This window comes from Rhamphochromis longiceps, linkage group LG2 (genome assembly GCF_057381845.1).
Source record: "Rhamphochromis longiceps isolate RC_006_pf linkage group LG2, R_longiceps_female_GT1.1, whole genome shotgun sequence".
NCBI lineage: Eukaryota > Metazoa > Chordata > Actinopteri > Cichliformes > Cichlidae > Rhamphochromis > Rhamphochromis longiceps.
The window spans coordinates 37,358,092-37,384,960 of NC_140558.1; the positions used below are offsets into that span (position 1 = coordinate 37,358,092).

The 26,869-nt window shown below is 39.5% G+C and overlaps 3 protein-coding genes and 4 non-coding genes across 9 annotated transcripts in view; 1 reads left to right on the forward strand and 6 right to left on the reverse strand.

Annotated features, from left to right (window-relative positions):
- macrod1 (mono-ADP ribosylhydrolase 1) overlaps nt 1-5,171 on the reverse strand; it is a 147,508-nt gene extending 142,337 nt beyond the window's left edge. For all 3 annotated transcript variants that reach the window (XM_085426842.1, XM_085426847.1, XM_085426851.1), the window contains exons 1-3: nt 4,646-5,171; nt 3,227-3,325; nt 1,899-2,006 (exon numbers count right to left, since the gene is read on the reverse strand). In XM_085426842.1, coding sequence (XP_085282968.1) covers nt 1,899-2,006; nt 3,227-3,325; nt 4,646-5,066 — 628 coding nt within the window. In that variant the 5' untranslated portion in view covers nt 5,067-5,171. The remainder of the gene's footprint in view (nt 1-1,898; nt 2,007-3,226; nt 3,326-4,645) is intronic.
- A 944-nt stretch (nt 5,172-6,115) lies between these two features.
- Nucleotides 6,116-21,876, forward strand: fermt3b (FERM domain containing kindlin 3b). The gene is made up of 15 exons (XM_085426873.1): nt 6,116-6,282; nt 7,535-7,659; nt 10,779-11,012; nt 13,048-13,164; nt 13,331-13,499; nt 15,487-15,589; nt 15,702-15,809; nt 16,007-16,141; nt 16,659-16,705; nt 16,860-16,984; nt 19,075-19,181; nt 19,345-19,563; nt 19,775-19,899; nt 20,350-20,491; nt 21,172-21,876. The coding sequence occupies exons 2-15, from the start codon at nt 7,536-7,538 to the stop codon at nt 21,349-21,351; spliced, it is 1,935 nt and encodes a 644-aa protein (XP_085282999.1). The 5' UTR covers nt 6,116-6,282; nt 7,535; the 3' UTR covers nt 21,352-21,876.
- trnaw-cca (transfer RNA tryptophan (anticodon CCA)) lies at nt 8,837-8,908 on the reverse strand. Its single transcript has one exon. It is a non-coding gene; the product is annotated as a tRNA-Trp (tRNA).
- On the reverse strand, nt 9,502-9,573 carry trnaw-cca (transfer RNA tryptophan (anticodon CCA)). Its single transcript has one exon. It is a non-coding gene; the product is annotated as a tRNA-Trp (tRNA).
- Nucleotides 11,941-12,012, reverse strand: trnaw-cca (transfer RNA tryptophan (anticodon CCA)). The gene has a single exon. It is a non-coding gene; the product is annotated as a tRNA-Trp (tRNA).
- On the reverse strand, nt 12,860-12,931 carry trnaw-cca (transfer RNA tryptophan (anticodon CCA)). Its single transcript has one exon. It is a non-coding gene; the product is annotated as a tRNA-Trp (tRNA).
- A 417-nt stretch (nt 21,877-22,293) lies between the features above and the next one.
- Nucleotides 22,294-26,851, reverse strand: trpt1 (tRNA phosphotransferase 1). Its single transcript, XM_085426884.1, has 7 exons — nt 26,631-26,851; nt 26,354-26,435; nt 24,055-24,224; nt 22,972-23,149; nt 22,838-22,894; nt 22,635-22,745; nt 22,294-22,530 (listed from the first exon to the last, which is right to left on the reverse strand). The coding sequence occupies exons 1-7, from the start codon at nt 26,700-26,702 to the stop codon at nt 22,508-22,510; spliced, it is 693 nt and encodes a 230-aa protein (XP_085283010.1). The 5' UTR covers nt 26,703-26,851; the 3' UTR covers nt 22,294-22,507.
- Nucleotides 26,852-26,869: the final 18 nt, after the last annotated feature.

Genomic DNA, 26,869 nt, shown 5'->3' on the forward strand with positions numbered 1-26,869 from the left:
CAGTGAAAATCTATCATTTTCTGCTAAAGCCTCATCATCAAGCATCATTTAGGCATGCTGGCCTGCCTCACTCTCCCCCGATGCATCACCAGTGCCAAGACACCGATTAAATTTCCCCCACATGCCCAAACAGCCTTGTGGGAAAAAGAAAGTCTCGAATGGATCAAGTGGCTTCTGGCTCCATCTAATGGTCACTACTATCTAAAACCTGAGAACAACAAGTGATGGGAGGACATGAGACCAAAAAATGTTTTAAGAGTTAGATATACATTCACTGGACTGTTTATTAGGTACACCTGGCTAGTACTGAATTGGACCCCCTTTTGTCTTCAGAACTGTGTTAATTCCTCATAGCATAGATTTATCAAGGTGCTGGAAGCATTCATCAGAGGTGCTCAGTTGGCACTAATGGACCCAACATTGGCCAAAAAAATATCCTCCACACCATTATACCGCCACCAGCAGCCTGAACTGAACTACAACACAGACAAGATCCATGGTTTCCTATCGTCTGCACCAAATTCTGAACCTACCATCCGAATTTCAGAGCATAAATGGAGACTCATCGGACAAGGCAAAAGTTTCCAAATTTTTATTATCCTATTTTAGTGAGACTGTATGAATCATACCCTCAGTTTCAGTTCTGAGCTGACAGGAATGGCGGGAATGGGGTACTCTCATGGTCCAAACTTCAGTTTTAACTTCTCGACCATGCCTAAATGCATTGGATTTCTGTTATATGTGTCGGCTGATTAGATATAGCTTAAATATTATTTATAATTCAATATTTGCAAGTAGTTTTGGAATTAAGACATTCGTCTCTTCTGTTCCAGAGCTAGTCCGTTTTTAAATAATTTAATATTAAATAGAATTTTAAAAAACAAATTTAGTAAATGGCTTAAAAATCATTTGGTTAACAGCATTACCGTTATCAGAGTGGTTTTTAAGTTTTGTTTTGCACTTATTGTCTGTCTTTAGTTTTATATTTTTATTTATTCAGCCTCTTGTTCCAGTAACTCAGACATTTCAGACTCTCCCAGTTCTTCATCGTACTATTGCTGAACATTTACCCAAAGCAAAACTGATCTGACGCAGCAGATAAACATCAGCCACTGCCATGGGTAAATGTCAACCTTTTTGCTCATAGGCCAACTGCAGCCAGCAAGGCCATTTCCGATGTCCAGCAGATGCATGCATGCATATCAACAGTTGGAGTTGAAAATAATCACTTTCTGCAGTGCACAGACATTAAAAGATACAGTGTTCTTAAACCAAACAGCTGGGGGATGCTACATAAACAAACAAAGCATATGAATTTCACATATATCAAAGGAGTCTGTCCATAATTCTTCCAGCATGGAGCCTTCAGATGAATGCTAGCTCTGCTTTTGTGTTTCTTTGTCTACTTTTAAAGTTTCCAGGGAGCGACTCAGCAAATCTTCTGATTCTCAGCCGTTCTGTTGTTCTTTTATTCTTTTGTACTCCACTTTAAAGAAAACTTCACAGTAGGATTCTTAACCATATAAAGCCCTGTAGCTGTATCTCCCACACACTGAGAAAACATAATACCCATAATCACAGCGCGAACCTCCCTCACAGGTGTTCCTTGCTAAATGTATGCACATCAATGCACAAACGGATTGGAGGCGGCACTCAGTTTGGCACCAAGCTTTTAAAAACATAATCCTTTCTCATGTTTCCCTCTGACTGACTCTTCTTCACATTATTCTTTTCCAGAGGTTTCATCTGTACACCACTGCGAGCCATTATTTTTAGTCAAATAACAGCAAAATAAAATTGAGCTTCATCAATTTATTTTTTAATTACATTTGATTTTGACCTGTGTGAAAATAGACAACTTCACAAAGGTTTAAACATAGACACACACACACACATACCTGCATTGACTATAGCGTCTATCTCAAGCTTGGTGATGTCGCCGTTATAAAGGGAAATCTTCTGGTCCAATTTTTCATTCCTCTTGTAGTCAGTTGGCTGCGAACCACCTGATGATGAGAGACACAAACAGCCTCAGGACCAGGTTTGCTTACCTGATAAATCAGCACAGGGGATACATCTGTAGTTCAACGCATACAAAAAGCATCATGTCCTAAACAATTCTTGGAAAAGGCTGCCACCATTTATAGAAGATCACAAGATGTGTATGTAATGAAATGATTTGCCAGGAAGGCACTCAATCCTTAAGCGACTGTCAGAACTCTCACACTCCCTGCCAAGCATCTACAGTATGAGATACAGATTCATACAAGAGGGATCTGTCATTTCATTGTTCAAGGCCTTTATATAGCAAAGTGAATCTAAAGCAAACACATTGAAGCACTAAAAACTATTAGTTTCCACAACCTTCATCAAAGCAAGTGTAGTGATCTGCAGTGACCCTTCAAATGTATGACCTCCATCCATCCATCCATGGAGATATCAAACAGAGATGCTCCAAGGCCTTCTCCTGTCAGGACATGCATCAAATACCTCACCTAGAAGGTGATCAGGAGGCATCCTAGAGCAGATGCCCAAACCATCAAACAATCTGACTTAGCTCTATTCAGTGTGAAACCCAGCCACCCTTCAGAGGAAGGTCACGGACAAGCTAATACTCTGCAATCTCACTCTCCCTCACTTGTGAGCAACATCCTGAGATATTTAAACTCCTCCACTTGAGACAGCAACTCATCCCTGACCTGGAGTGAACACTCCACCCTTTCCCGGCTGAGGATCATGACCTCAGACTTCAAAATGCTGAGAGTCATTCTTGCTGCACACCACTCTAGTGCATATTGGAAATCACCACCTTAATTCATCATTCTAAATATACCTATATAATGTTAAATAATACAATATTGTGCACTGAAAGCTCTGCAGCTAATTCAAAACAAAATAGTTTTTCATTTCTAAAAACTTGACTCCGCCTGACAGCGTTTGAGCACACTGCCTATCATTGTCTCTTAAAAACCAGAGATGTGTGGGGCAGCATTTTTTTTCACTCAGAAGAAAATATATTGATGTTTATAATCAGACTGCATTTTTTAGCAGCTGAATCTTATGCCTACCTTTACGGAGCAGCTACATATGGGGTCTGTCCAGTATTAAAATAATTGTTAATGATCTGAAACCTTGGAAATCTGAGACTCTTGGAAAACCCTACCACTACTATCACTCAACTCTTTGTGAACAGAATGGTAACTGTGACTGATGCTGAGGGTCTGACCTGCAGTGGGAGTCCACACTGAGATCTCATCCAGTGGCTTGTAGTCAGTTGTCCAGTAGTACTGACGCCTGTCCTCCACGCTCAGAGACAGCAGGTAGTCTGAGAGAAAAGTAAGATAAAGAGAAAAGGCAGTAAGTCATCTGAAACATATAACATCAAATGTATTTGTCATTTGCACTTTGAGCAGATATCAATGAGTTTCTGACTGAATATTTGATCACTCTTCTTGGCAGATTTTGAGAAAAACATTTCTCCAGAAGGCTTTTGGCCTGTCCATGTAGGCAGTAGCAAATTTGGTCAGCACCCTCTAAGTCCATGACAATGTAAAACTCAGTCATGCTGGTGTTCCAGCAGTTTCCAGTTCATGACATGCTTGAGTCTTTGTGACTCCTGGTTGTACCAAACCAATCTCCTCTCATCTGAGAGTGACAGTTTGGATCTTCTTCCAGACTTTGCAAAGGAGGTGACACATCCAGAAAACTTATTCTTGCATATAGTCGTTTGACTATGGAATCTGGAGTTGTTGAGAAATGGCTCCATTAAGCTTTGGCCTCAACCCAACTGAAAACTTTTAGATAATGCTTCAATTCCAGCTCTATGACTGGAAACAATTGAATTTAAATGAACTCCAGTTAAGTGAACTGCCGAGAAGAGATGTCAGATATCTGGCCAGAATTATGCCAGATGCTTGTTGATGGCTACCAAAAGCATCTGTTCGAGTACAACTTGCTAACAGACATTTAACCAAATATCAATGGGGCTGTATGTGTCCATTTAAGCCTGTATGTATACTTTTCACCCTGTGTAGATTAAAGAGAACCAAAAATCATTTCAAATTTGTGCATCCTATTCTTTAATTTATTTTTTAAGTCATTAAAGATGTATGCTGTACAATCATTTCATTCAGGAAAAACAACAGTTAATAAAAAAATTTTTAAAAAAATTAATACAATTTAAAGCCCAAAATTACCATGACATTCATGCCTATGATGAGTGTATGTAAACTTCAGACCACAACCTTATGAAGGAAACTAAATAGTGCATGAAATTTTTCACAAGCTTACAACTTCAGGCAGCAGTAAGTCAGTTTCATTCCATAATTTATAATTTTATAACGTTACTGTATTTTAATCATGTATTATTTAATTTAACAGTTAATTAAAAATATTGGTGTGTTTTACATATTTATTAAGTTTAATTTATTAATTCGATTTTTTTAATATACAGTATAATGTGTATGAAATACATGTGTACTTTGATCTGTTACCACTAATTGCTTTATCGGTACTGTTGATCCCTGTGACAACAGCTGGACAGGTTCTGGCGGTCACGTGACCGCACACACGCGTCAAAGGCCCTGCAGGTTAAGCGTTGTCAACTTAAATTAAAATCTTCGCCTCTGTCACTGAATTCTCTCACCCTTGGTTTTCTTCCAGTCTTCCTTATCAGAGTCGAGGTTAATTTTGAGGGCCATGGCGGTGAAAGCTCCGGTGTGGAGAGACTGGACCAGCACGGCTGTGCTCACTCCAAAGGCGGTACCGAGGGCAAACTTGCCCAGCCAGCCTCTGTTCACCTGGGGTAAGGAGGAATGGGTGCCTCGGCTGGACCGCCAAAGTGGTGTTGTCGTTGAGAACTTGTCAGTTCGGCGGACAGCGTTAATATGGCTGCGGGGAGCACTTGTTGCTGGCCTCCTTCCCAGCTGGGGGCTTCCAGGAGTTAAAATATGTTTGAACTTGACACCGACACTCTGAGTGTCAGCACTGACACGGGACAGAGGGCCGCCGGTGTAGTACGGGAGAGCCCCGATACGGGAAACTCGAGCTGATACTTGCAGTGCCATGTCTGAGGAAACTAACGGGTCGTGCTGCTACGGCTTTCTAGTTTGCAGTGTCGGCCACACGTCGTTGTTTCGTTTTCGTTATCAACACACCTCACAAACACTCATGTGCCATTTTTGTTTGGGAAGTTAAGATGGGACCGTACCATTTATGAGGGGAGCCTGCTAATTGCCGCCAAATAAGTACCTGTAAAAATGTGAGTTGTAATGGTTTTCAGTGGTGTCATTAAACAAGTTATGCTGTGACATGTGAAATAAGTAGACTACACAGCTGAGGGTGTTTCTATTTACAAGTTCCCACCCAGCGAAAACCTCGACCCGAGTAGCAGAGTCGAAACCGTCAACCACAAGAGCGCGCCGCCTTCATGACTGTCGGAAACATTGACGTTACATGATAAGAACACGCTGGCCTGCTACAGCCCACAGAATAATGAATACGAATATGTATCTTAACAAGACGTTTCCAGAAAGTAGTCGTTTTGGATGCGGTAGCAGGACAACACAAATTAAAGCATCAACCCTACGCAGTAATCTTGACTTAAAATCGACACTTTCGCCGATTCTTCAAAAGCCATCTAGCCCTGAAAGCAACATTAACGTACGCTCGTACAGAAGAATATGTCCGTATTTGGTCTCCCTCTAGCGGATTCAAAAAAACAAAAGACAGTCTGTAGTCACAGCAAGCCTATCATTGTATAAAGGTATCTTCCCCATATTAAAAACAATGAACTCCTTATTATCTTTGTGGATGTTAGACAGGAGACAATGAATTTTGGTTTTAAATGCGCCAATTTTTATTAGTTGTCGAGCATAAAAATGAAATTGTTTTGGTTTGTGTCTGATATGTCAATAAAAGGTGAAAGTGCTGCTACTAAAGTATAGAACTCATAACTCACACCCTAAAGTTACATTTTTGCTGATTACTCAACACACAAAAATAACATATTTATGCACACCCAAATTGCCATATATGTGTCACTCCCACAGTCTGTCAGTGAAAAATGTTTGAGCCTTTTCACATTTCCGCCTGTCGGAAACTGACAGAGAAAAAAAAAGGAACAAGCAGCAGTGACACAAGTAGCAGAGACCACAACCCAAGAGAGACAAAACTGGTAAACCTTCTCGGAGAAAACCTGGTAAACTTCTTCAGAGATCTTGACAGAGGCGCAGGGGGTCCCCAGTTTCCATTTTTCAAAACCTTGGACGCGGGAAACTGACGGTATTGTCCTTTAAAGTGTGTGTGTGTGTGTGTGTGAGAGAGAGACAGCATGAGGACAGAGAGCAAGTTTAGGACAGGGCGTGTGTGTATGCGCATGTTTACGAAGCTTCTCTGTTATACACACATCTGAGGTCATGTATTTACTTTCACCACTTCATGAAATGAAATGTAAAATGATGAAGTGGTCACACAGATGGAAAATTATGATTAGACTCATACAGATGTGGAAAGTGTAGGCCTAAGTAGAGGTGCAGGGGGTGTGAAACTTTTATTTATGCATTGTTTTGTCTCTATCTGCTCTTATTTCAGTTCTTAATTAAGTTCAGACACATTTCAGTCCATAAATCCAATATCTTCAAGGTGGGCTTCTACTTTTCATACATATGCAGGAGGACACTGTCTTAACGGGGGATGAACTTCTCACTTTGGGTGGGTCAGAAAGCGGAAGTGTGCATCCATGGTGATAGTTTAAGTCAGAAACAGGAAGTGCTCATCAAAGTGGACATCCCATCCATTATACGTGTGTGTCTGTGTCATGTTGCGCAGTATTATGTGGGTTAAAGTTGGTTTTCTCTGATAGGCCGAAGAGTGATTGGCAGGTCAAATATCCTCCCTTTGTCTCATTCAATATTTTAAATGCCCTGAAAAGCAGAAGGAGGTGTTATATGACCAAAGCTATCCGATTTCTTTTTTAATTTTTTTTTAATTGTTATAAAATAACTCACTCAACTTGTCATCACACTTTTACCCTCTTGAAAAATAATTAATGCATATATTCATAATTCATAATTCAGATATGAACTTATCCCTCATAAAGTACTTTGTAATATTCTTGCATGTTTTTATCTCCTTTTAGAGAGTTTTAAATGTCTTGCAAAAACGTAGATGTATTTCAAACGAGCATCGTTGCTCACTCTCACCCTAACACTCCTTCTGAAACATCTGAACAGTTTTTCATGTCAGTCTCATGGAGCTGATTTTTCACAGTTTGATCAATGTGGCGAAGAAACAAAGGAAAGTTAATTACACGTCTTCTTCCATTGTCTTTGTCATCGTTGTCACATATGTAACAACAAGGACAAATAAAAAGAAACACAAGGCATTTGTCACCCATAATCCATCACATAAAAGATGGAGGAGGGCGATAAAGCTGTTTACTCTCTCCGTGTTTGTCTGTTTATCTGTCACTGTGCTCTGTCAGGCTTGTCTCCTGCATTTCTTTCTCACTATCCCACGCTCTCTTTTTTTCCAGTATGGCGGTGTGGGACCTGTCAGTCACGGTGGAGGACCTGGGGCTCGATGCCCCACCCGTCACCATCAGCGTGGCCTCCGACCTTCACATCGGAGGGGTTATCCTCAAGTTGGTGGAAAAGACACGTGGGTAGCTCTGTCTTCCTCTCTTTGTCTTCCTCTCAGTCACACTTCAGACTAAAATTAGTGTCGTAATTTACATATTCACACAAGAGTTCACATACAGTTAACAAAATTACAAATGCATAGTTAAGGCAAGAAAACTGAATGAATTATTCAGCACACAGTGTGTCACAAGTCCTCTGAACTGCTCTTATAATTTTTTTTCTTTTGTCACCTGCTACATGTTTTCAATTTTAGTTTGTTCACTTCTTCCGCCACTGCTTTCAGCAAGAAAGACAACATCAGTCTAAACATGTGTTTCATCAAGTAGTTTGTCAATGTGAGACCAATTAGGTTGGACGGATCATGCAGACACCAGTAAGATCTAACCAAAACAGCTCAATCACATGAGGCTGTTTTAGTTTCAGAGAGGATGACTGTAAATGACCTAGGAGCAAACATTGAATAAGTGAGGAAACAAAGCTATAAATAAAGCTCGGGCAAATTGATCACTTGTTAATTGCGAGCAGGTCTATGCATGCATTCAATCAAAATCAGTCACGCATTATTTAAACATGTTTTGTACACATGCAAAAGATTACACAGCCCTTTGACAGCAGAGACAGACTCCACCCCAGACGAACCCTGCACTGGACAAACAGTAAATTGATTGCAATCATTGGACTGACCAATGTTCAGAACAATGGGAAAAGTTGGGAAGGTCCTTGCTGCCATTTCTGAACAGTTGTAGATTCCAAGGATGTTCCCAGATGCGTTATTCAGATGTGTCACCACTTGTCCAATGTCTAAAAAAAGATCCAAGCTGTCGCTGAGTGTATGTGAACTTCTGACAACAGAAAATAAGGAAAAGCAATAAGGAAAATGTTCAAATCACATCAGGATCAATGCAGAGTGGGTAACAGTGTTGTGCTGCATCTCTCACAATCCAAGATCCATAAGGTCCTGCTGATTTAACTCTGTAGTGAACATATTCCAGTTAATAAAGAGGCTGCACTTTCCTATGACGTGTTTCAGGAACATTAGTGTAAATAATGTGTGGAAAAAACGAAAAACTAGCAGACAAATATGAGCCATGTGGGAACATACTGAAAACAATCTGGCTATTGCCTAGCATTGTTTGGTAGTGGTCACATAAGAGCAGTGTAAAGCATCGTATAAGGAGCAGAAATAAGTAAAGAAATGACCCTGACGTGATTTGAACACGCAACCTTCTGATCTGGAGTCAGACGCGCTACCGTTGCGCCACAGCGTCTCACAGGTGGCCATTTTCTCAGGTCAATGAGTCAATGCAAGGTGTCAGTCAGAAAATTACAACTGATATTTTTTTTATTGTTATAACGTCATTTACTCAACTTTTCATCAAACTTTTACCCTCTTGAAAAATGAGTAATGCATATATTCATCATTTTTATGCACTAGTGGGTAGTAGATATGAAATCGTCCCTCATAAAGTACTTTTTGATATTCTGTTAAGTGTTATTATCTCCTTTCAGAGATTTTGAAATGTCTTGAAAAAATGTTGATGTATTTCCAATGAACATCGTTGCTCACTCTCACCCTCTGAAACATCTAAACCGTTTTTCATGTCAGTCTCTTAAATGTTAAACCTTAAACATTTAAAGCTTATTTTAAACAGGAAGAAACGTTCAGCAGAACCTGGATGAATTACGAGAATAGATCCTCTGTTAACAGATTGCTGGTTTTAGATACAAATGTAATACTGAGGTATCCCAAAAAGTAGCGTTTTCAGTGGAAAAAAGGTTTGGTGACTTCTTCATTCTCGAGACTGAAGTGAGTCATCTGAGCATGCATCGAGACTTCTCAGAGGGTAAGAGACTAAAGAAATGACCCTGACGTGATTTGAACACGCAACCTTCTGATCTGGAGTCAGACGCGCTACCGTTGCGCCACAGAGTCTGCGCAGTGTGTGCACCAACTATGGTTACACACCATTTCCTGTCTTAATGGAAAAAACAAACAAAAAACTAGTTAATTATTAGGTCACAAATGCGGTGAGCTGGGGTTAGCTTTAAACAAAGAAATTATGTTATATAGTGTGTCATAGCAGTGTTGCTCAAAGCATAGAAAACAATTTTTAATGATCAAATGTCACTAATTAAATATTAAAAATTGAACGAATTTGTGATATTTAATTAGCAATTGCAAACATAAGCACTGTTGCTACCATACAGTACACTAACTACGCTAACTCCCCCGAATCCTAAAATACTTCACACACGTAAAATGTGTAACGTACTAATAACAATTTTTTTTAACTAAAAAAAAACACGACGCTATGGTTTGTAAGTTGTGAAGGTGAAAACACTAAGGAAACCCAAACAATCGCAGGACCCCTACTTGGCAACAGTGGGAACAAAAAACTCCTTTTTAACGGGAAGAAAACTCCAGCAGAACTAGAGAGGGAGCCATTGGTACGAGCAAAGGAACGAGAGCAGAGTGAGAGATAGGACATGACATGTGACATACATATCTAGTAAAGTGGCCAACAGCAGTAATAATAATGTAATACTGTATTCTTTTTATTAGTAATATAATGTAAATGAGGAGGCAGACCAGGTATCGAATAGGTGAAAACCAAAGTTTTGTGGGGGAGATCAGGTAATACCAGCAGCTGCAGACCAATACAACAGCTCTATCATCAATTCTAAATTTTAAGCTCACACATTTCCTTTTGTTTGTTCTACAATAGTTATGCTGTGCATGCAGACTGTATTGACTCCTTTCTTATATTTGTTACATTCAAATGGGAATGGAGACAATATTAGAAACATATTTCCATAACACAGTCAAGTATGGCTGCCTAATATAAGCGGAAAACGGTTCATTTATATTTACAAAAGATTAATGGTCAGTGGAAACTTTTAAGTTGTACTTTTTTGTGAAAAAAAAGACAAGAAATCACTTTATGGCTTTTGTTAAAACTAACCATACAAAAAGTCAATTAAAAATCCATTATTTTTCAAGTAAAATGCCATTTAAAATATCCGACGATCATCGTAGTAATAAGTAAATTAGAATATTTTTAAAGTAAAGATGACCAGATTCAGTTTCTTGAATAGTTTAACTCTTTTTACTCTGACTTTTGTTTCTGTCCTCTGCAGAGATCAAACAGGACTGGTCAGATCATGCGCTGTGGTGGGAGCAGAAGCAGCGGTGGCTGCTGCGGACAGCCTGGACTCTGGAGAAATATGGTATCCACGCTGATGCCAAGCTAGTCTTCATGCCCCAGCACAAGCCCCTAAGACTGGGTCTGCCCAACGGCATTACACTGAGGCTCCGGGTCTGCTTCTCCAATCCCGTCTTCCAGACAGTGATGGGCATCTGCAGAATGCTTAGTAAGATTTTCTTTCTTTCATTTCTCTCTTTTGTCTAGTTCTCTGTTTGCTAGCAACATCTACACATCTAAGTTCTTTTTCTCATCTCTCCTTCTCAGTCCCGTTGCAGATTCTAAGTACTCAAGCTGTAATATAGCTGTTCACAATAATTTAATCAGTGAAATGTGTCAAAGTGTCTCATTAATACATCGCAGGGTGACTGCAACTATTGCCAGAGAGGGCCTTCCCCATCTGCTTTGTGCTTTCATTTTGTCTAATTCTGGCACTTCTTGGTCTCGATTCCTCACCAGAAATCCCCGGGAGGGGCCAGCAGACTGGAAAGGTTTTTTAAAGCAGCACGGAAGGGGGAAAATAATGACATCTGTCTATAGAAATGTCACACACATGTTCAAAGATAAGGCTTGGTATCATGAAGTAAGCAGTTCCTTTTTAATTATATTTGCTCCTAGAGCTCACTTGTACTGGCAGAAAAGACACATCCATGTTGAGGACATTCTCTTGACTATAAACTTTTATTTTTTATTTCTAATTTTAAATCCCGCATTGCTTCCTGCCTTTGTTGTGACATTGCTTCATATGTTGTTTGTATGGATCAATATCAAGAGGTGTATGTGAGGATTTGTAGGGAGTATGTATGCTCCAAAATTCCACTTTGCTGCAGTTGCACACCACTGCATATAAAGGCACCTAGTTGGCATCTAATAGACAATAAAATTAGTTTTTAAAGTAATATAAAGACAACAGATGTTTGATATAAGGAAGAGGAAAATGACCAGACCTAGGAAAAGAGGAATGCATTTTCCTGAGATGAGATAAATAAAAGCAGCTCTGCAGTGGCACTAAATGTTCAACAAAAGGAAATTTTGAATACCAAATTATAATTTTGGTATGCACTCTTACACTTCACTGATTTAAGCAGTAAATAAATTGACCCTGACGTGATTTGAACACGCAGCCTTCTGATCTGGAGTCAGACGCGCTACCGTTGCGCCACAGAGTCGCACAGGTGGCCATTTTCTCAGGTCAGACTCAATACAAAGTGTCAGTGTAATAACACTGGAAAACTTTTGGGGTGGGGTAGAATACTAAAGTAAAGTTTGTTTATAGTATATGTGCCATTTTTGGTACTTATGAAAATCTCCTTTTATGTCAAATTACCTGCTGTACTACAAACACATCACACACAAGCAAATATTAATAAGAACCTGGTTTTAATTTATTAAAATGCCCTAGTTTTAATGTCTTTCTTAGTTAGAGGATAGGAGTGAGATTCTCAGAACCATGAGCCTAAGTGACTCAGACAGACAACCATCTGATCAGGAGTCAGACACACTACTATTGCACCACAAGGTCATGTTACAGCCGTTTGACCAGGGTTGTCAGTTTAACAGATTCTCATCTCTTGCCAATCCTTATCGGGACAACAGTGCATGTACTGCGCAATCAGAGCCTTTCACAGTGCAAGGTTTAAATCCAACGATACTGACAAGTTGGAGGTGGGGGAACGTCAGTGGCAAAATGACAGCATTGACATTAACAGTTTCTTACTATTATATGTACTAATTCTGGTATTATATCCGCCTGTGAACAATTCTCCAGTAAGATGAAGATATCTGCTAATTGTAAGGTAAAGATCCAACAATAATACAGAGAATACACGAAAAATCAAGAATCAAAACGAACAAGGACTTGGTGACAGTGGGAAGGAAAATTACTTTTAAACAGGAAGAAAGCTCCAGCAGAACCTAGATCAGTTATGAGTGAAGATCGTCAGTTAACAGATTGCTGTTAAGTGAGGATACAAATGTAGCATCTAGCTTTGTTAGAGGGTAAGATATTAAAGGACTTGACCCTGACGTGATTTGAACACGCAGCCTTCTGATCTGGAGTCAGACGCGCTACCGTTGCGCCACAGAGTCTATGCTTTGAGTGTTGCTTTAACAATCAGCTTAATACAAGAAGTAAACACACCCCTGAATAACTTATCACCTTTACAGCACTGTTACTGTACATATTATTTATTTATTTTTAATAGACATTCGTCACCCTGAGGAACTCTCCCTCCTTCGACCCATAGAGGAGAAGAAAAAGAAGAAAGACAAAAATTTGGCACCAGAGATCTACGACCTGACCGAGGTGCCCCTTTCCTCGGGTACACGCATCACATTTTATTTACACTGCAGGCATAACATAGTAAAAATTAAATTAAATCATTTCCCATGTAATGTAAAAGGCCTGAAAAACATTTTAAACATTGTGTGCTGTCATTTTAATTAAAACTATGCAGGTCAACCTTATTATTTCCACTCCTTTTGCAGTATCCCGGCCCTGTCTGTATAACGGCATGCCCGCTCACTTTGCCGACTCACCGGAGATGGAGGCCATCTACAAGATGCTGTCAGTCAGTCAGCCTCCCCCTGCCCCTGAGGTCATAGCCAAGCAGTACCGCCCAGCCAGCGTTGTGGACAAGGCTCACATCAATGGCAGGTATGTGTGCACAGGTATCAGTCTGTCAAACCAGGTGTTTACATCGCAGAGGGGAACTGATAGAGTTTCATTGTCCATGTCACACTAATGCAAGATGTTTAACAAACAAGTTCCCCACAAACTGAGTCCTCTTATTAACTAGCTATCAGGGATGCTGCCTCAGTTAGTATTCTTACCCCACAATACAGAAGGCCGGTGTAATCACTCGCCACTTTTCTTTTTCTTTATCAGTCCTGATAAAGAAAACTGGGGGTTTCCAGAACTCAGAGCTGTATCTACTGAAGCAGTGGCCTCCTCTGATCTCGAGTTCAGACATATTTTATCTTATGCGCATGCTGGTTCATAAAGATACTACCGCCAGTGCCTACAAATGTATTAAAATAGGAGCTGTTTGAAGGGCTTTTAGACTCTTTGATGTAATAAATTAGGCACAGTCGCAGCTTTTTTAAAGTCTCCTGCTTTATCTCTCTAAAGTTCAAAGCCGCTTTAAACTTCAGCTGCCTCAGCCATTGTTGCATAATTACACATCAAATAAATACTTTTTGAAAACATCAAATACGTGAGCTTACATAAAGCACATTATATCATTAGCTTTATAATAAGTAGTCAGTAATATAGTAATGTGAAAAAGTCTTGAGCCACACGTCATTTCTTCATATTTTACTTCCAAGGAGCCAGACTTCAGACATTAAATGATTTTTCACCCACTTTCAGTCCAGTCCTTGTACCTTAGCAACCAGAATGTTTTGTTTGTTTTTCTTTTTATTTAGACCCTCAACACACCTATGAGTCATGCAAGCATAAAATGACACCTAACTCAAGGGATGAACTGGTGTTGTTTATTTCTATTTTTGTAAAATGTTAAAGATAACACAGTTGATTGGCATAAATTTGTATTGTTGCACCTATTCCCAGAGAGCTGTTAGCTATTAATTAGCAGAGTGTGCAGTGTGTCCTTAGAACATTTGTGGAAATGTTAGAAGTAGAGGACAGAAAAATAAAAATAAACAGTACATGAAAGTCATGTCCTTAAGAAATAGGAAATAATCCAGGAAAGAGTTGACACAGGACTAGAGAGATGCATTTGTCCCTTCTTTTAATCCATTTAATACAGAAATCGTGTCAGTGGAAGGATGCTTGAGAGGAAAATGTAGATATATATGGAGAAAAGGCTGAGGTGTGCTAACAAAATCTGTGGTGACAGGTCTTATGGAGTGATGAATCCAAATTTGAAAAATTTCATTCAAACGGTTGTGAATATGTATGCAGGAGGCAAGCAACCGTCTGTAAAACACAGTGGAGGCTGTGCCATGGTTTGGAGCTGCATTTCACCCAGCAGTGTTTGAGATCTTGTAAAAATGGAATTATGAGCATTGGAAAGTACAGTCAGATTTGGATCCACTATGCAATACCATCTGGAAAGCATCTCATTGACGACAGTGTGTTTAGGACAATGATCACACTGGAGTAAAAGCATGCCATCAGTAATGGATTGATTTCCCCAGAGCCTAGACTTTAATATAATTGAAGCAATGTGTGATCATCTTGACAGATAATAGAACAAAAGAGAGCCAACATTCAAAGAAGAGGTTGAAATGTCCTTCAAGAATCCTGGGGAATTATTTTTGAAGACTACTTAAAGAAATGACAAGAAAGCTTGGCTAAGACACTTCAGACTATGTTAAATAATAATAATGATCACACCCTAGACTTTTGTACACTACTATAAAATTAAGTGAAATACAGAATATAGTTCATATAGAAGTATATGTTTGTTTCTTAAGGTTTTGCACATTTTTTGTTATTCTGCTGTGTTTTGCTATAAGATGTAGTTTCTAAAAACAATCATGTTACCAATTTACTTTGTTTAGGTCAAGCTGTCTATATGATGTCAAATAGTATTTTCTTGTGATTTTAAATACAGATAAACATGGATGTAACAAATATGAAATCATAAACATATATATTCTTTGTCTGTCCCTCTCAGGTGGTTGGACTCGTCCCGTTGTCTTCTGCAGCAGGGCATCCAAGAGAGTGATAAACTCTGGCTTCGCTTCAAATACTATGCTACTTACGATATGGATTCTAAGGTATGTGTGTGTGTGTGTTTACACAAATACAGAGAGTGTGTGTGTGTGCATATTTCTTTGCCAGTATATCAACTCTCTGACCTCATCCTTCTCTTTCCTCTCCACCCTGCAGTATGATGCTGTACGTCTGACCCAGCTCTATGAGCAGGCACGCTGGGCCATCCTGCTGGAAGACATCGACTGCACCGAGGAGGAGATGATGCTGTTTGGAGCTCTGCAGGTAGAAAATCCATCTGCTGACAGTGAAATATGTGAATCACTCTAATGGAAGTGTACATTTCGCTGGATGTCAGATAATATAGAGACTCAAATGTTCTCCCACTCCTCAAAGATATCTGGTCTATTCAATCGTCAGTAAAGCAGTGTCGTATAAAACTGGATTAAATAGGACATTTCTCTGTCTCGTTTTACATGCAGTATCATATCAGTAAGGTGGCTCAGTCAGAGCCCCAGATCATGAGCAACAATCCAGCCATGGACGATCTGGATTCCGCCCTGCAGTCCCTGGAGGTCAAGATGGAGGGAGAAGGCAGCTCTGCATCTGATTTGCTGGTCAGATACAATAGTCTCACCCGAGTCTTTTTAAAATTAAATTATTTTAATAACGGGGAACAGAAATTTATAACAATTTAGGTCCAGGCTTCTCAAAGTGTGGCTTGCAGGCCAGTGGCTGCCTGTGATGATATGTGCTACTGTACACTTTACTACTTTGATCACAGAATGAAACAGAGGGATTATTTCACTTCAATTTTAACCTTCCTAACACTGACAAGTACAGCTGACATTATTAAATGTGATATGCACCTGACTCATGGTTAAAAAAATATAGACCAGCACATCAGTGTTTCATGGTAGAATTTTTCCTATATGGGCCTCCTTGTCCCCCTGATTGGCTTTAAGAACACCTGATTTAAGATATTTCATTAATGGTAGTATTAGCCTGGATCCAAATCCACTGATGATGTAGACAGCATTGAGTTAAATGTTTGGTCTTATGTCAAACTAACATTGATTGACTAACAGTTTTATTGCTAAAACATATTAACTGAAAAACTTGCATTTTATCCAGGAAAATATGACAGCACCAGAACTCACTGACTACCTGAAGATATTTAGGTGAGAGCTGGTTTCCAACTGGTTAAAATAAATTTCATTTTCTTTAAATAAATAAATATTTATTAGTAACCTTCCTCTTTATTTCTAACTTGTTATGAATCTGGGGGAAAAATCCCTGGTGAAATCAGCTAATGTGATTACATGTATATTTCAGACCCAAAAGGCTGACTCTGAAGGGGTACAAGCAATACTGGTTCAAGTTCCAAGATACCTCCATTTCTTATTTCAAGAGCAAAGAGGAAAGCATAGGAGAGCCCATTCAAATGATTAACCTCAAAGGTAATGACTTCGTTACGTACTTTTATGTTATGTTTTTCTGCTATATATAGTGCACCATGCTATTAACAGAATGGTAAGTGTTTAGCACATTTTAAAATAACAGATGTTTACCCAAAGTGATTTCCAGGCACACTTATTTGCAATCCAACTCTCCAAAAATCAATTACAAAACACATAACTTGCCTAAATAGATGATATAATAAAAATAATAACTGGAAAATAAGTCAGAAAATGAGAATAAAAACAACTAAATTGTAACAATGGTAAGAAGTTAAATAAAACAGTAGAAGAAAACATTAACAGTGAGCTTGACCAAACCATGAGAGACTTCAAACTTGATGAAAATGGGCCTGGTAGGTCTTGGAGCTGAATGAAAATTGTCAATTGTTGAGCAGGTTCTTATGTGGGAAGCCAGACTATTCCAGAACTTAGAGGCAATGACAGGTCACCTGTTTTTAGCTGAGAAGAGACATTAAGAGAAATTGGGATGATACGCTGAAGGACCTGGAGGAAAAAGACCTGTAGTATATTATGGCCATGGAGGTCTTTAAAAACAAATAGTACAATTTTAAAACCTTTTAGAAATTTCACAGGTAGCTATTGCATGTGTATAGAAGCTTGATTGTAAGCAGGGGGAACTAAGTTGATATTGTTAGTAAGGTATCTCAAAAATTCAACTTACTGGCTCAGATTTCTGAGGTTTGAATTTTGAGATTATAACCCAAAATTTAGACATATAAGTCACTTTTTTTATGTGGCAGAGACAAGCTTCCATACTGCTGATCTACAGCAGGAGTGACATGATGTCTTTTCTTTGTACCAGTAAAGACTCTAGCAGAATACCTAACTGAAGGCAAAATACCTTCAGTTATGCTATGATTTGAAGTTGAAGGATATTTTGGCTATCTGTGATTTCAGATCATTCAAACAGTCGAAGAGGTTCTTAAAGGAGTGGTCAATGTCAGGTGTGGCTGGCAGATAAAACTGGGTGCCATCACGTAACAGTGATAGTAAATGTTGTATTCATGAATGCTAGAGTCAAGGGGTAACAAATATATTGAAACTAAAAGAGGACCTAACATGGATCCCTGAGGGATATCACAGTTAGTAGAAACTGAAGCCGTTTCCTATTTGGACACTAAAGGTTGAGGAAAACCAGTGTAGAAACCCTGCAGTCCTACGTTATGCTTCAAATGTTTTGTTGTTCAAATGTTAAAAGTATTTATCTAGAAAGCAACTTGGGAGAAGAGAATTTTTTTCTAAAATCTTGGCAAAGGAAGGTAACTTTGGTATCGGTCTGCAGTTACTAAGGAAATATGGGCAAAGTTTATGCTTCTTTAGAAACGGCTGCATGACTGTGTTTTAAAACAGGAAGGAATGACTCAATTTGCTAAATAATTATAGCGTAAATAGTCAGAATAAAAGGAGACAGTGGACCAAAAGCTGCCATGAAGAAGTGTGCAGGTATTATATTTAGAGAACAGTGATGAAGTTGACTGACTCTCTGAAAATGTTAAATGCGGGGGTGACATTTTAGATCTTCTGGTGTTAATGTTGTCAGTGAAGAAGTCCAAAAACTTCCAACACATATGGAATCACATATCAGACACTGAGTTTTAATATATTGCAAGAAGTGAACACCTAAAGGTAGATAAGTACTATGAGTTAAAAGTGAATTAACCTCCTAGGACCTGGCGTCCACATATGTGGACATCACATTTTGGGTTGTCTAGACCAAAATACTAAATTTTGCTTTACAAGGGCCTGATATCCACTCACGAGGACATTATACTGCCTCTGTTTCATCAAAATTTAAAACGAATATCCTCATATGTGGCTCTCATTTTTCTTAGGAACAAAAATGGCGTAAAAAAACCAAATGTGGTGATTCTTTGTTTTTACATTCATCGGGTCCCAATATGCCCAAATATCAAAGAGAAATTAAAAATGCATGACATGGAAGAGTTTGGGTCTTAGGAGGTTGAGGAGAATCAGCGGGGATCATATCAGTCTCTTCCTACACGCTTTTTGTTTTTAACAGCTTAACCATGAACCTAATGATACCACTTTAATGTTGCTCCTTTACACAGGATGTGAGGTGGCTCCAGACGTTAATGTGGCTGCTCAGAAGTTCCTTATCAGACTCCTGATTCCAGCACCTGAAGGCATGAATGAGGTCTATCTTCGCTGTGAGAACGTGAGGCCACACGCACACCCATACACCTCTTCTCATCTCTACGTGTGACATCCTTTCATTTTCAATGCCTCTATCTTCAGTTCATCATCTCAGCTCTGACCACAGTCACACCTGTCTCTCATGCTCTTTTTTCTATGTTATGTCTTTGAAATTCACCCTGCAGGAGCAGCAGTATGCTCAGTGGATGGCAGGGTGCCGGTTGGGATCCAAAGGCAAGACCCTCGCCGACAGCAGTTTCCAAAGTGAGATCCAGAGTATCCGCTCTTTCCTGGCGATGCAAAAGACCAACTCCAGTTCCAGCAGTGCAAATGCCAGCGAAGAAAGCATCAATACTCACAGTCTGGTGTCACCACGTTACCATAAAAAGTACAAACCCAAACAGGTACAGATGTAGCAACAGGCCACAAAAGGATAAATGTTGCAGATTTATTGTCTTGTGTTTTCACAAAGCAGTATTTTTGATCTCATATATTTTGTGTGGCTCAAATTACCAACCTAAATGACCTTACAGTACAGTAATTTTGTGCAACTGTGCAAATCTGCAGCAAAAATATAATTAAATCTCACCTTTTACCCTCTGCCTGCTCTTCCAGCTGACCCCTCGAATCCTGGATGCATACCAGAACGTGGCTCAGCTCTCCCTGACAGATGCATTGATGCGCTTCCTGCAGATCTGGCAAGCCCTGCCTGACTTTGGGCTTGCATACGTTGTTGTCAGGTTAAGTTTAAAGTTTCATTTAAAGCTTTTGAGAGTTGATTCTGTGCCAGTGAACACATCAAAGACCGAAATTCACTGTGACAAGGTTATTATAAAGCACTTGACCTCGAACATCCTCCTTCTGTGTGTTATGAACATTATAAATGTTTTAACAGCATAAAAGCAGAGACTGTAGTCGAGGGAAATGCACGCCCAAGATCGGCAGAAATGTAGTTCATGCTAAAAAAAATGAAACTAACCTAACATTTTTTTTTTCACTTTTTGGGTAGACAGAAAGAAAAATTTTAAACATCCTTCCACCAGCAATGTGCAAAGTCATCAGACTAAGCGTAGTTCTGTAGAAGTTTAATCATTTTTATATGGAGGACTCAAGACTGACTTTTATCTAAAATAAATAAATAAATTAACTTAGAGGAATCTAAACAAAATATACCCCCCCCCCCCAAACAGGTTCAAAGGCAGCCGGAAGGATGAGGTACTCGGCATTGCTCCCAATCGCTTGATCCGTATTGACCTTAGTGTGGGTGATGTAGTGAAGACCTGGCGCTACAACAACATGAAACAGTGGAACGTCAACTGGGATATTAGACAGGTATGACTCATATCTTGAACAGGCTTCTGTCTGATAATTTAAAAATGTCTAGAATGCTCATTTTCAACTTCACGTTTTCATTCTCAGAGGTTTTTATGATTCATAGTTCTGACAAGAGGTTTGAACCTTCTACTCGCTGTCCTGACCTCATATTTTACCAAGAGTTTTAGAAAATTGTCTAAGAGGGAGAACTCTGAGTAGTCTGAAGCCTGAACCTTAGGCTTGCAAGAATAATTACTTCTTGTACAACTGATGTACAATGCCTTATTACACAATGGTATTTGTGATAACTGAGCATGAATGAAAAGAAGCTTGTGTGTTTAGAGACAGACCCACAAACCAAGCATGAATTTAGCTGCACGCTAAAGACTTCTGAAAACATGCTGACAGTGTGTCTTTCAATAAAGTGACATTTATAGTTCTTACTGGTCAGATCTTTTAATGGAAATGGTTCTGAAACTGTGGGGCACAGACAACCAGGTGAAAAACCTGAAATGAAACTGAGATTGATGAATATGCTTTTACAAAACCAGAAAGAAAATTTAGGAGCTATTGCCCTAATGACTTACAACGTGGGATATGTATGTATATTTGTAGTGAAGATATTTTTCATCCCTGGATTAATATTTTTTTTCTAAATAGCTCTGCATTTCTTTTGTGTTAATTTTCGTCTACTCCAGATGGCCATTGAGTTTGAAGGGAATGTGAACATTGCCTTCAGCTGTGTGACTGCTGATTGCAAAATTGTTCATGAGTTTATCGGAGGCTACATTTTCATGTCGACACGCAGTCGGGAGAAGAGCGAAACGCTCAATGAGGAGCTATTCCACAAGCTGACCGGTGGCCACGAAGCTCTCTAAGACTGAAACACAAAAGCCCAGACAATGGGATGGTTGACAGCCCATCAGACCTCCTGTGTCTCAGTGGAAAACCAGCTTGGAAAAAGACTTAATGTTTAACTCAAGCAGCCACAAAAAGATAAGGAAATCATCAAAAACAAGATACTCAGTTTACTGTAAATGTGTTAGAAACTTGTAAGTACACCAAGTTTTCCATTCACACATCAGTGGATGTTAAACTTGATATGTTCTGACATGTTCAAGACTCCAGCGGTCCTCATGCTGACTTCCCCCCTCCCTACAGGATGGACTGCTGCTGGGCCAATCTGCTGGGCTTCTGGTCCAGGTTCAGCAGGCGTCATAATCAGACTCAAAGAAATGTAAAATCAACAGCTGAATCAGCCAGCTCTAACTTCTAACTACTTTTCTGAACTCACTCTGTCAAGAAATGTAATCAGCATTGCTCAGAATTGAAAGCCTTGAATGTCCAGAGCTCCAGACCCAGTGTTACTTAAACTTTTTATTAGAAATTAATGTTACAGGTAATGATATGACTGAGAAATATAAGATAAATGGCAAAATATTCACCACATAAAACATTTACTAAAATAAATAGAGCTGTATACTTTTCATTATCTCTTGTTTTCCCTGTGACATATTTTGGCAATTTCTTACACAGGAAACCTCAAACAAGTTATCTTCCCTCACACACTGTGCGTGTTAGTCCATATCTTACTGGAAACTGCAGTCCGTTAAACCTCAATGTCTGCATCCTCTCATTTCCCATGCTTAGCCACGTGACTAACCACATGCACAATACGCTTTATTTAAAGATCTGCCAGTTAAAATATCCTGGTAGTCATTGGTACAATGCTTTATTTAGCATGAAGTGGGGAAAACAAGGCTTCTGTATTTTTAAGTTTGTTGAATTGTCATATAAAAATAAGGATACACCTTCTGTCCTGTTCACTTTCAATAATGAATCAACAGTTTAAAGTTTACCAATCAGGTGCCACTTTGGGAGATTTCTGAATATACACTTCTGTTGCTGATAAATCGATGCTGCTGGAAAACAAGTGTTGCCAGGGGAACTGGGATAAGCATCAACCAACCGTCGGATGCTAACATGGTCAGGTGAGTGCGGTAATGACCAATGACAGGACAGCACTCTCTGCTGTTACTGCAGTGGCAGGATGCTCCCTGGAACACAGCAAAAGAGAGCTCAGTGAACAAGGAAATAGTGAACCCAAATCCACGTAAGCATAAAATCTAAACTTTTATTTCTGTATAAGAGTTTTTCTTACTTGAAGGTCTCAGTCTTAGAGCTCGGCTGAAGTATTTAGGTTGAATTTTACCCTCAGCATCACCTTCAGTCAACAGCACATCATTCTCAGACCAGAAGAACTTGATACCATCTGTAGAGACACATAAAACTAGTAGCATTGGTTCCTACACATATAGAGTAAAGGTAGATAATTGGACAGCAGCAATCGGGGTTTAATCTTACCAGCCAGTGCTTTGGGGACATCAATAAACACAGCTAGATCACAATCTTTCCTCATGCCTGGTGGGGGAAAAAAAATAACGCTGTAGTACAAACCTCCTGACAAGCTACTCTCCATCAAACTCACACGAGCATACCACTGATGATGCCGTCCTCCCCTGGCAAGCCTTGTGCCAGATGGATGTGTGTCCTCTTCATGCGGCTCAGGCCCTGCTGCTGGATGGAGCTCCAGTTTCTGAGGTAGGAGCCATGAACAGCCTCAGCAGGGCAGTCTGGAGAACCAGCCATGACCGGTTTCAGCTCCAGATCCACAACCTGACCGTGGAAACACAGCCAGGATAGCCACAGATTTACAAAGCCGCCTTAAATCTGGTAAAGAAAGGCATTCTGGTTACTATTGCTTTATTTTAGTAATTAGTCATGGGCAGTTGATTAGTATCGGAGAAAATAGTGAGAGAAATTATTAAACTCAAGCCCAGTGAGAGTTTGACTGATCCCATGCTCAGCTGAAATGTCAACAACAGTGGCAGTGTCAAAAAATTTAAAAGGAAGATATTCCCCATTGTTATTGGGCCTAAACCTAACATCAAATGCAAACGCTCGTGCAGGGTTTTTCCAGCATCAGTGGGGCATTTGGGAAGGCCTGACTACACATATAATCATTATCAGTCTGTACACATTAAAGACAACTACTCTGTGTATCCGTGTATTTTCCTGTAATTTAAGATTGTTAAAAATGTAATTTTGGGATTAATTCTAAGACACTGATACGCTGATATTCCAAAGACTATTTACATTGATTTATTACATTATTTGGGATAAAATGGAGTTTGTTTTACCATGTTGTAGGACTTCTTCCATGACAAGAATGCAAAGAAATAGAGTAACTTCTTCAAAATAGTCTTTGACTCACTAACACTCTCCCACACATACACATCTACAGTATATTAGGCACAAATTGGGTATATGACTAAAGCAAAGTCTGCATTTTCTGAGTTGCTTTTTGGTTTTATGTCCCAAAAGTATATAAATCACATTTTCATCATATTTTTCTAATCATTTGCTGATCAGCAAGAACAAACAAACAAACTGAATATTTACTGAATTCAGCATCTAGCTAGGCGATAATGCAATATAGCCAATGTGCTGACAACAGCAAGTATAAGCTTCTCAGAGTTTACAGGTGTTGACATGTCTTACAATTTTGTAACTCTCATTACCTGTACTGAATGACCCTGATTGGCCCGAATCTGCAGCCGGCCATCCTCAGGGTGGGTACAGAGCTTAAAGCGCTGCTTGTCATTTGTGGCCACAACTCTCTCAACGTCTTCCAACGAGTACGAGTGGAACTGCGGGTGAGCCAGGAGATCCTCCACAAACAGGAAGCCGTCTATATGTGAAGAGAGCTGTTATGACTATGGTCAAATTTCCCCTGTGGATGTTACAGCCCTGTGAGCAACAAGTTGTTTGTTTGAGGCACTGATCCAATTTGGCAGCATTTTCTCTACAAATAATCCAAAAAAAAAAAACAGCAAAAGGATGTTAAAAAGTTCAATATTAAAATTAATAAAAATAAAAATAAATCTAAGGTCTGCATCTGCTATCAAAATTATGACAACATCATTAAATGGGATCTGTCCATAGGTGAAATTTGTTATATGGACATCAGAAATATGTATCACCCACTTTTCTAATTGCTTAAAATTGTTCACACTACTTATTTCATATTGAATGCATAAGTCTTTTTGGTGTAACTGAAGTTTTTTACCCTTCTTGTTGTTTACATCAAGCAACGTGATTGTGATTAAGACAACTCTAGGTATTTCACCAGTGAGTGTTTTTCTAAGGATGCATTCCAGCATCACATGTAGACAAAACACAATGAATCAAATTTATGAATGATAATAATCAGAGGTTCCTCTAGTTAGTTGGTACTAATCTCTATGCGTCCTCAGACTTTCCCAATGCATAGTTTGTACATGCCTAAAGGAAAACATTATGCTCCTAGGCTCTGATCCTAGGAGCATAAGAAAGGGCTACAAGCACAAGCTCCATAGAGGCAGAAATCTAGCACAGCTGATAAAGACCAAAGTTGAAGACTGTGCAAAGGTGCTCCAAAGACACTCCAGCACATAGTAGAAAAAGGTAAGATGGTACCTGGGACAATATACACCAAGAGAAACAACCAAGTGGCTGGGATAGTATACAGGAACATCTGTTCCACATATGGACTAGAAATCCCCAAGTCCTCATGGCAAACACTGCTGAAGGTGCTTGAAAATGGCAGGGCTAAGGCCCTGTGGGACTTCAAGTTCCAGACAGACAAGCAGCTGCTGGCCAGCCAAACAGACATAGTGTTGGCTGACAAGGAGCAGAACACTGCAGCTGTGATAGATGTGGCAATCCCAGCGGACAGCAATATCAGAAAGAAGGAACACAAGAAAACAGAAGTACCAACAACAACTGGAGGAGATGCAGAATGTCCAAAGTGATCCCAGCAGTAAAAGGAACAACAACCCTGAAACTCGACGAGCAGACCAGCAGATTTCAGGCACAACTTTAGTGTAAGTGCTTTTCTGTCTAACATTCACACACATTCATACTCTGATGCATCAGTGGATGAATGTGCCTTAGCAAGATACACATTGGGAACAACCAGGGATCAAACTACCAAACTTCTGATTAACAGATACACTACGTCCTTATACACTAATTACCGGAACTGAGCAATGGCTGTAGCTCAATGTATAATACTGTACCAGCTGACCCTGCTCTGAGTCAGAGCTCCAAATTGTCTTGTTTAAAGCAGCTTCTTAATGTTAAGGAAACCAAATTTATGTTGGTTTACAGAAATCACCCTCAGATCTCAGATAATATTGGTAAGCATATCCAGCAGAAGACTTTGTGAAGAAAGTATTATACTACAAATACCTGGGTGAATGACATCATTTTCTTTAAAGGTCATATTGGGTACTCAGTAAAATGTTTATATTGGGTTTTATTTATTTTAAACTGCCCATCTTAATTTTGCTGTTAGGTAAACATATGTACAGGCTACGTTCTTAAATGTCCTTTATAATGGTGACATTAATTACATGCAGGTTATCTCTATGTATCAGGGTCCTTTATGTTTTCAGTACACATCACTTGTCTTAGCCCTTAATAGTGGTGATTTAGGGCTTTTAATGATTTATTTGAACTGCAGAATGATTATAGTATGATTATACTGCCCACATGGACAAGCTAAATGACTTCTGGAGAAAAGCTTTATGCTTAAATGAGACAAGGATAGAGCTAACTGACCACAATCACGAGGTATTTCTGGAGGTGTAAGTGTGAGGCTGGTTTTGATGCTCATTATAAGTGTTTGTGAACTTCCTGTGTGTAATTGCAGGTAATAATATGAAAATTTGCTACATTTTCAAATGAAAACTCCTTTAGAGTCCTTGCTAAATTTGCATCCCTACCAGTCTACCCTGCATTATCTGTGTTACCTAGATCTGACTGTAAGCAGCTCACCTGTACCCATTTGCAGACCCATCTGGCTGGCTCCATGGCGAAGTGCATAAGACATGGATTTAGAGAGGCGGACATCTCTGTCCTGGTGGTGGAAAAGGCATCACTTTCAGTAACATACACACACACTGAAATTTAGTTCTAATTATAGCTGTGGTTTAAATATAGGACCTAGACTTTACCATGCCAAAACCCTCATACTGCCTGTCATACAGCTAATACTATGAGATATTAAAAAGACGGGAAATTATCCCAATTGAATGGGTCAACAAACTCTCACCTCTCCACCACGATGTCCTCTCCTTCCTCTTCCTCTTTTGCCACTTCCTCCCCCTCCTTTGGCACTGTCCATGAACGCACAGGCAGCTCAGCTTTTCAGCTGTTGTATGATAAATTTCACTGGTTTTAATTCTGCGAAACGTTGCATAGGATAATATTTGTTGTCAGTGCATTGCGCGTAGCGTTTTGGCTTGCTCTCGCTTCCTGTGTGTTCCCGTTCTCCGCTTGCAGGTGGCACTG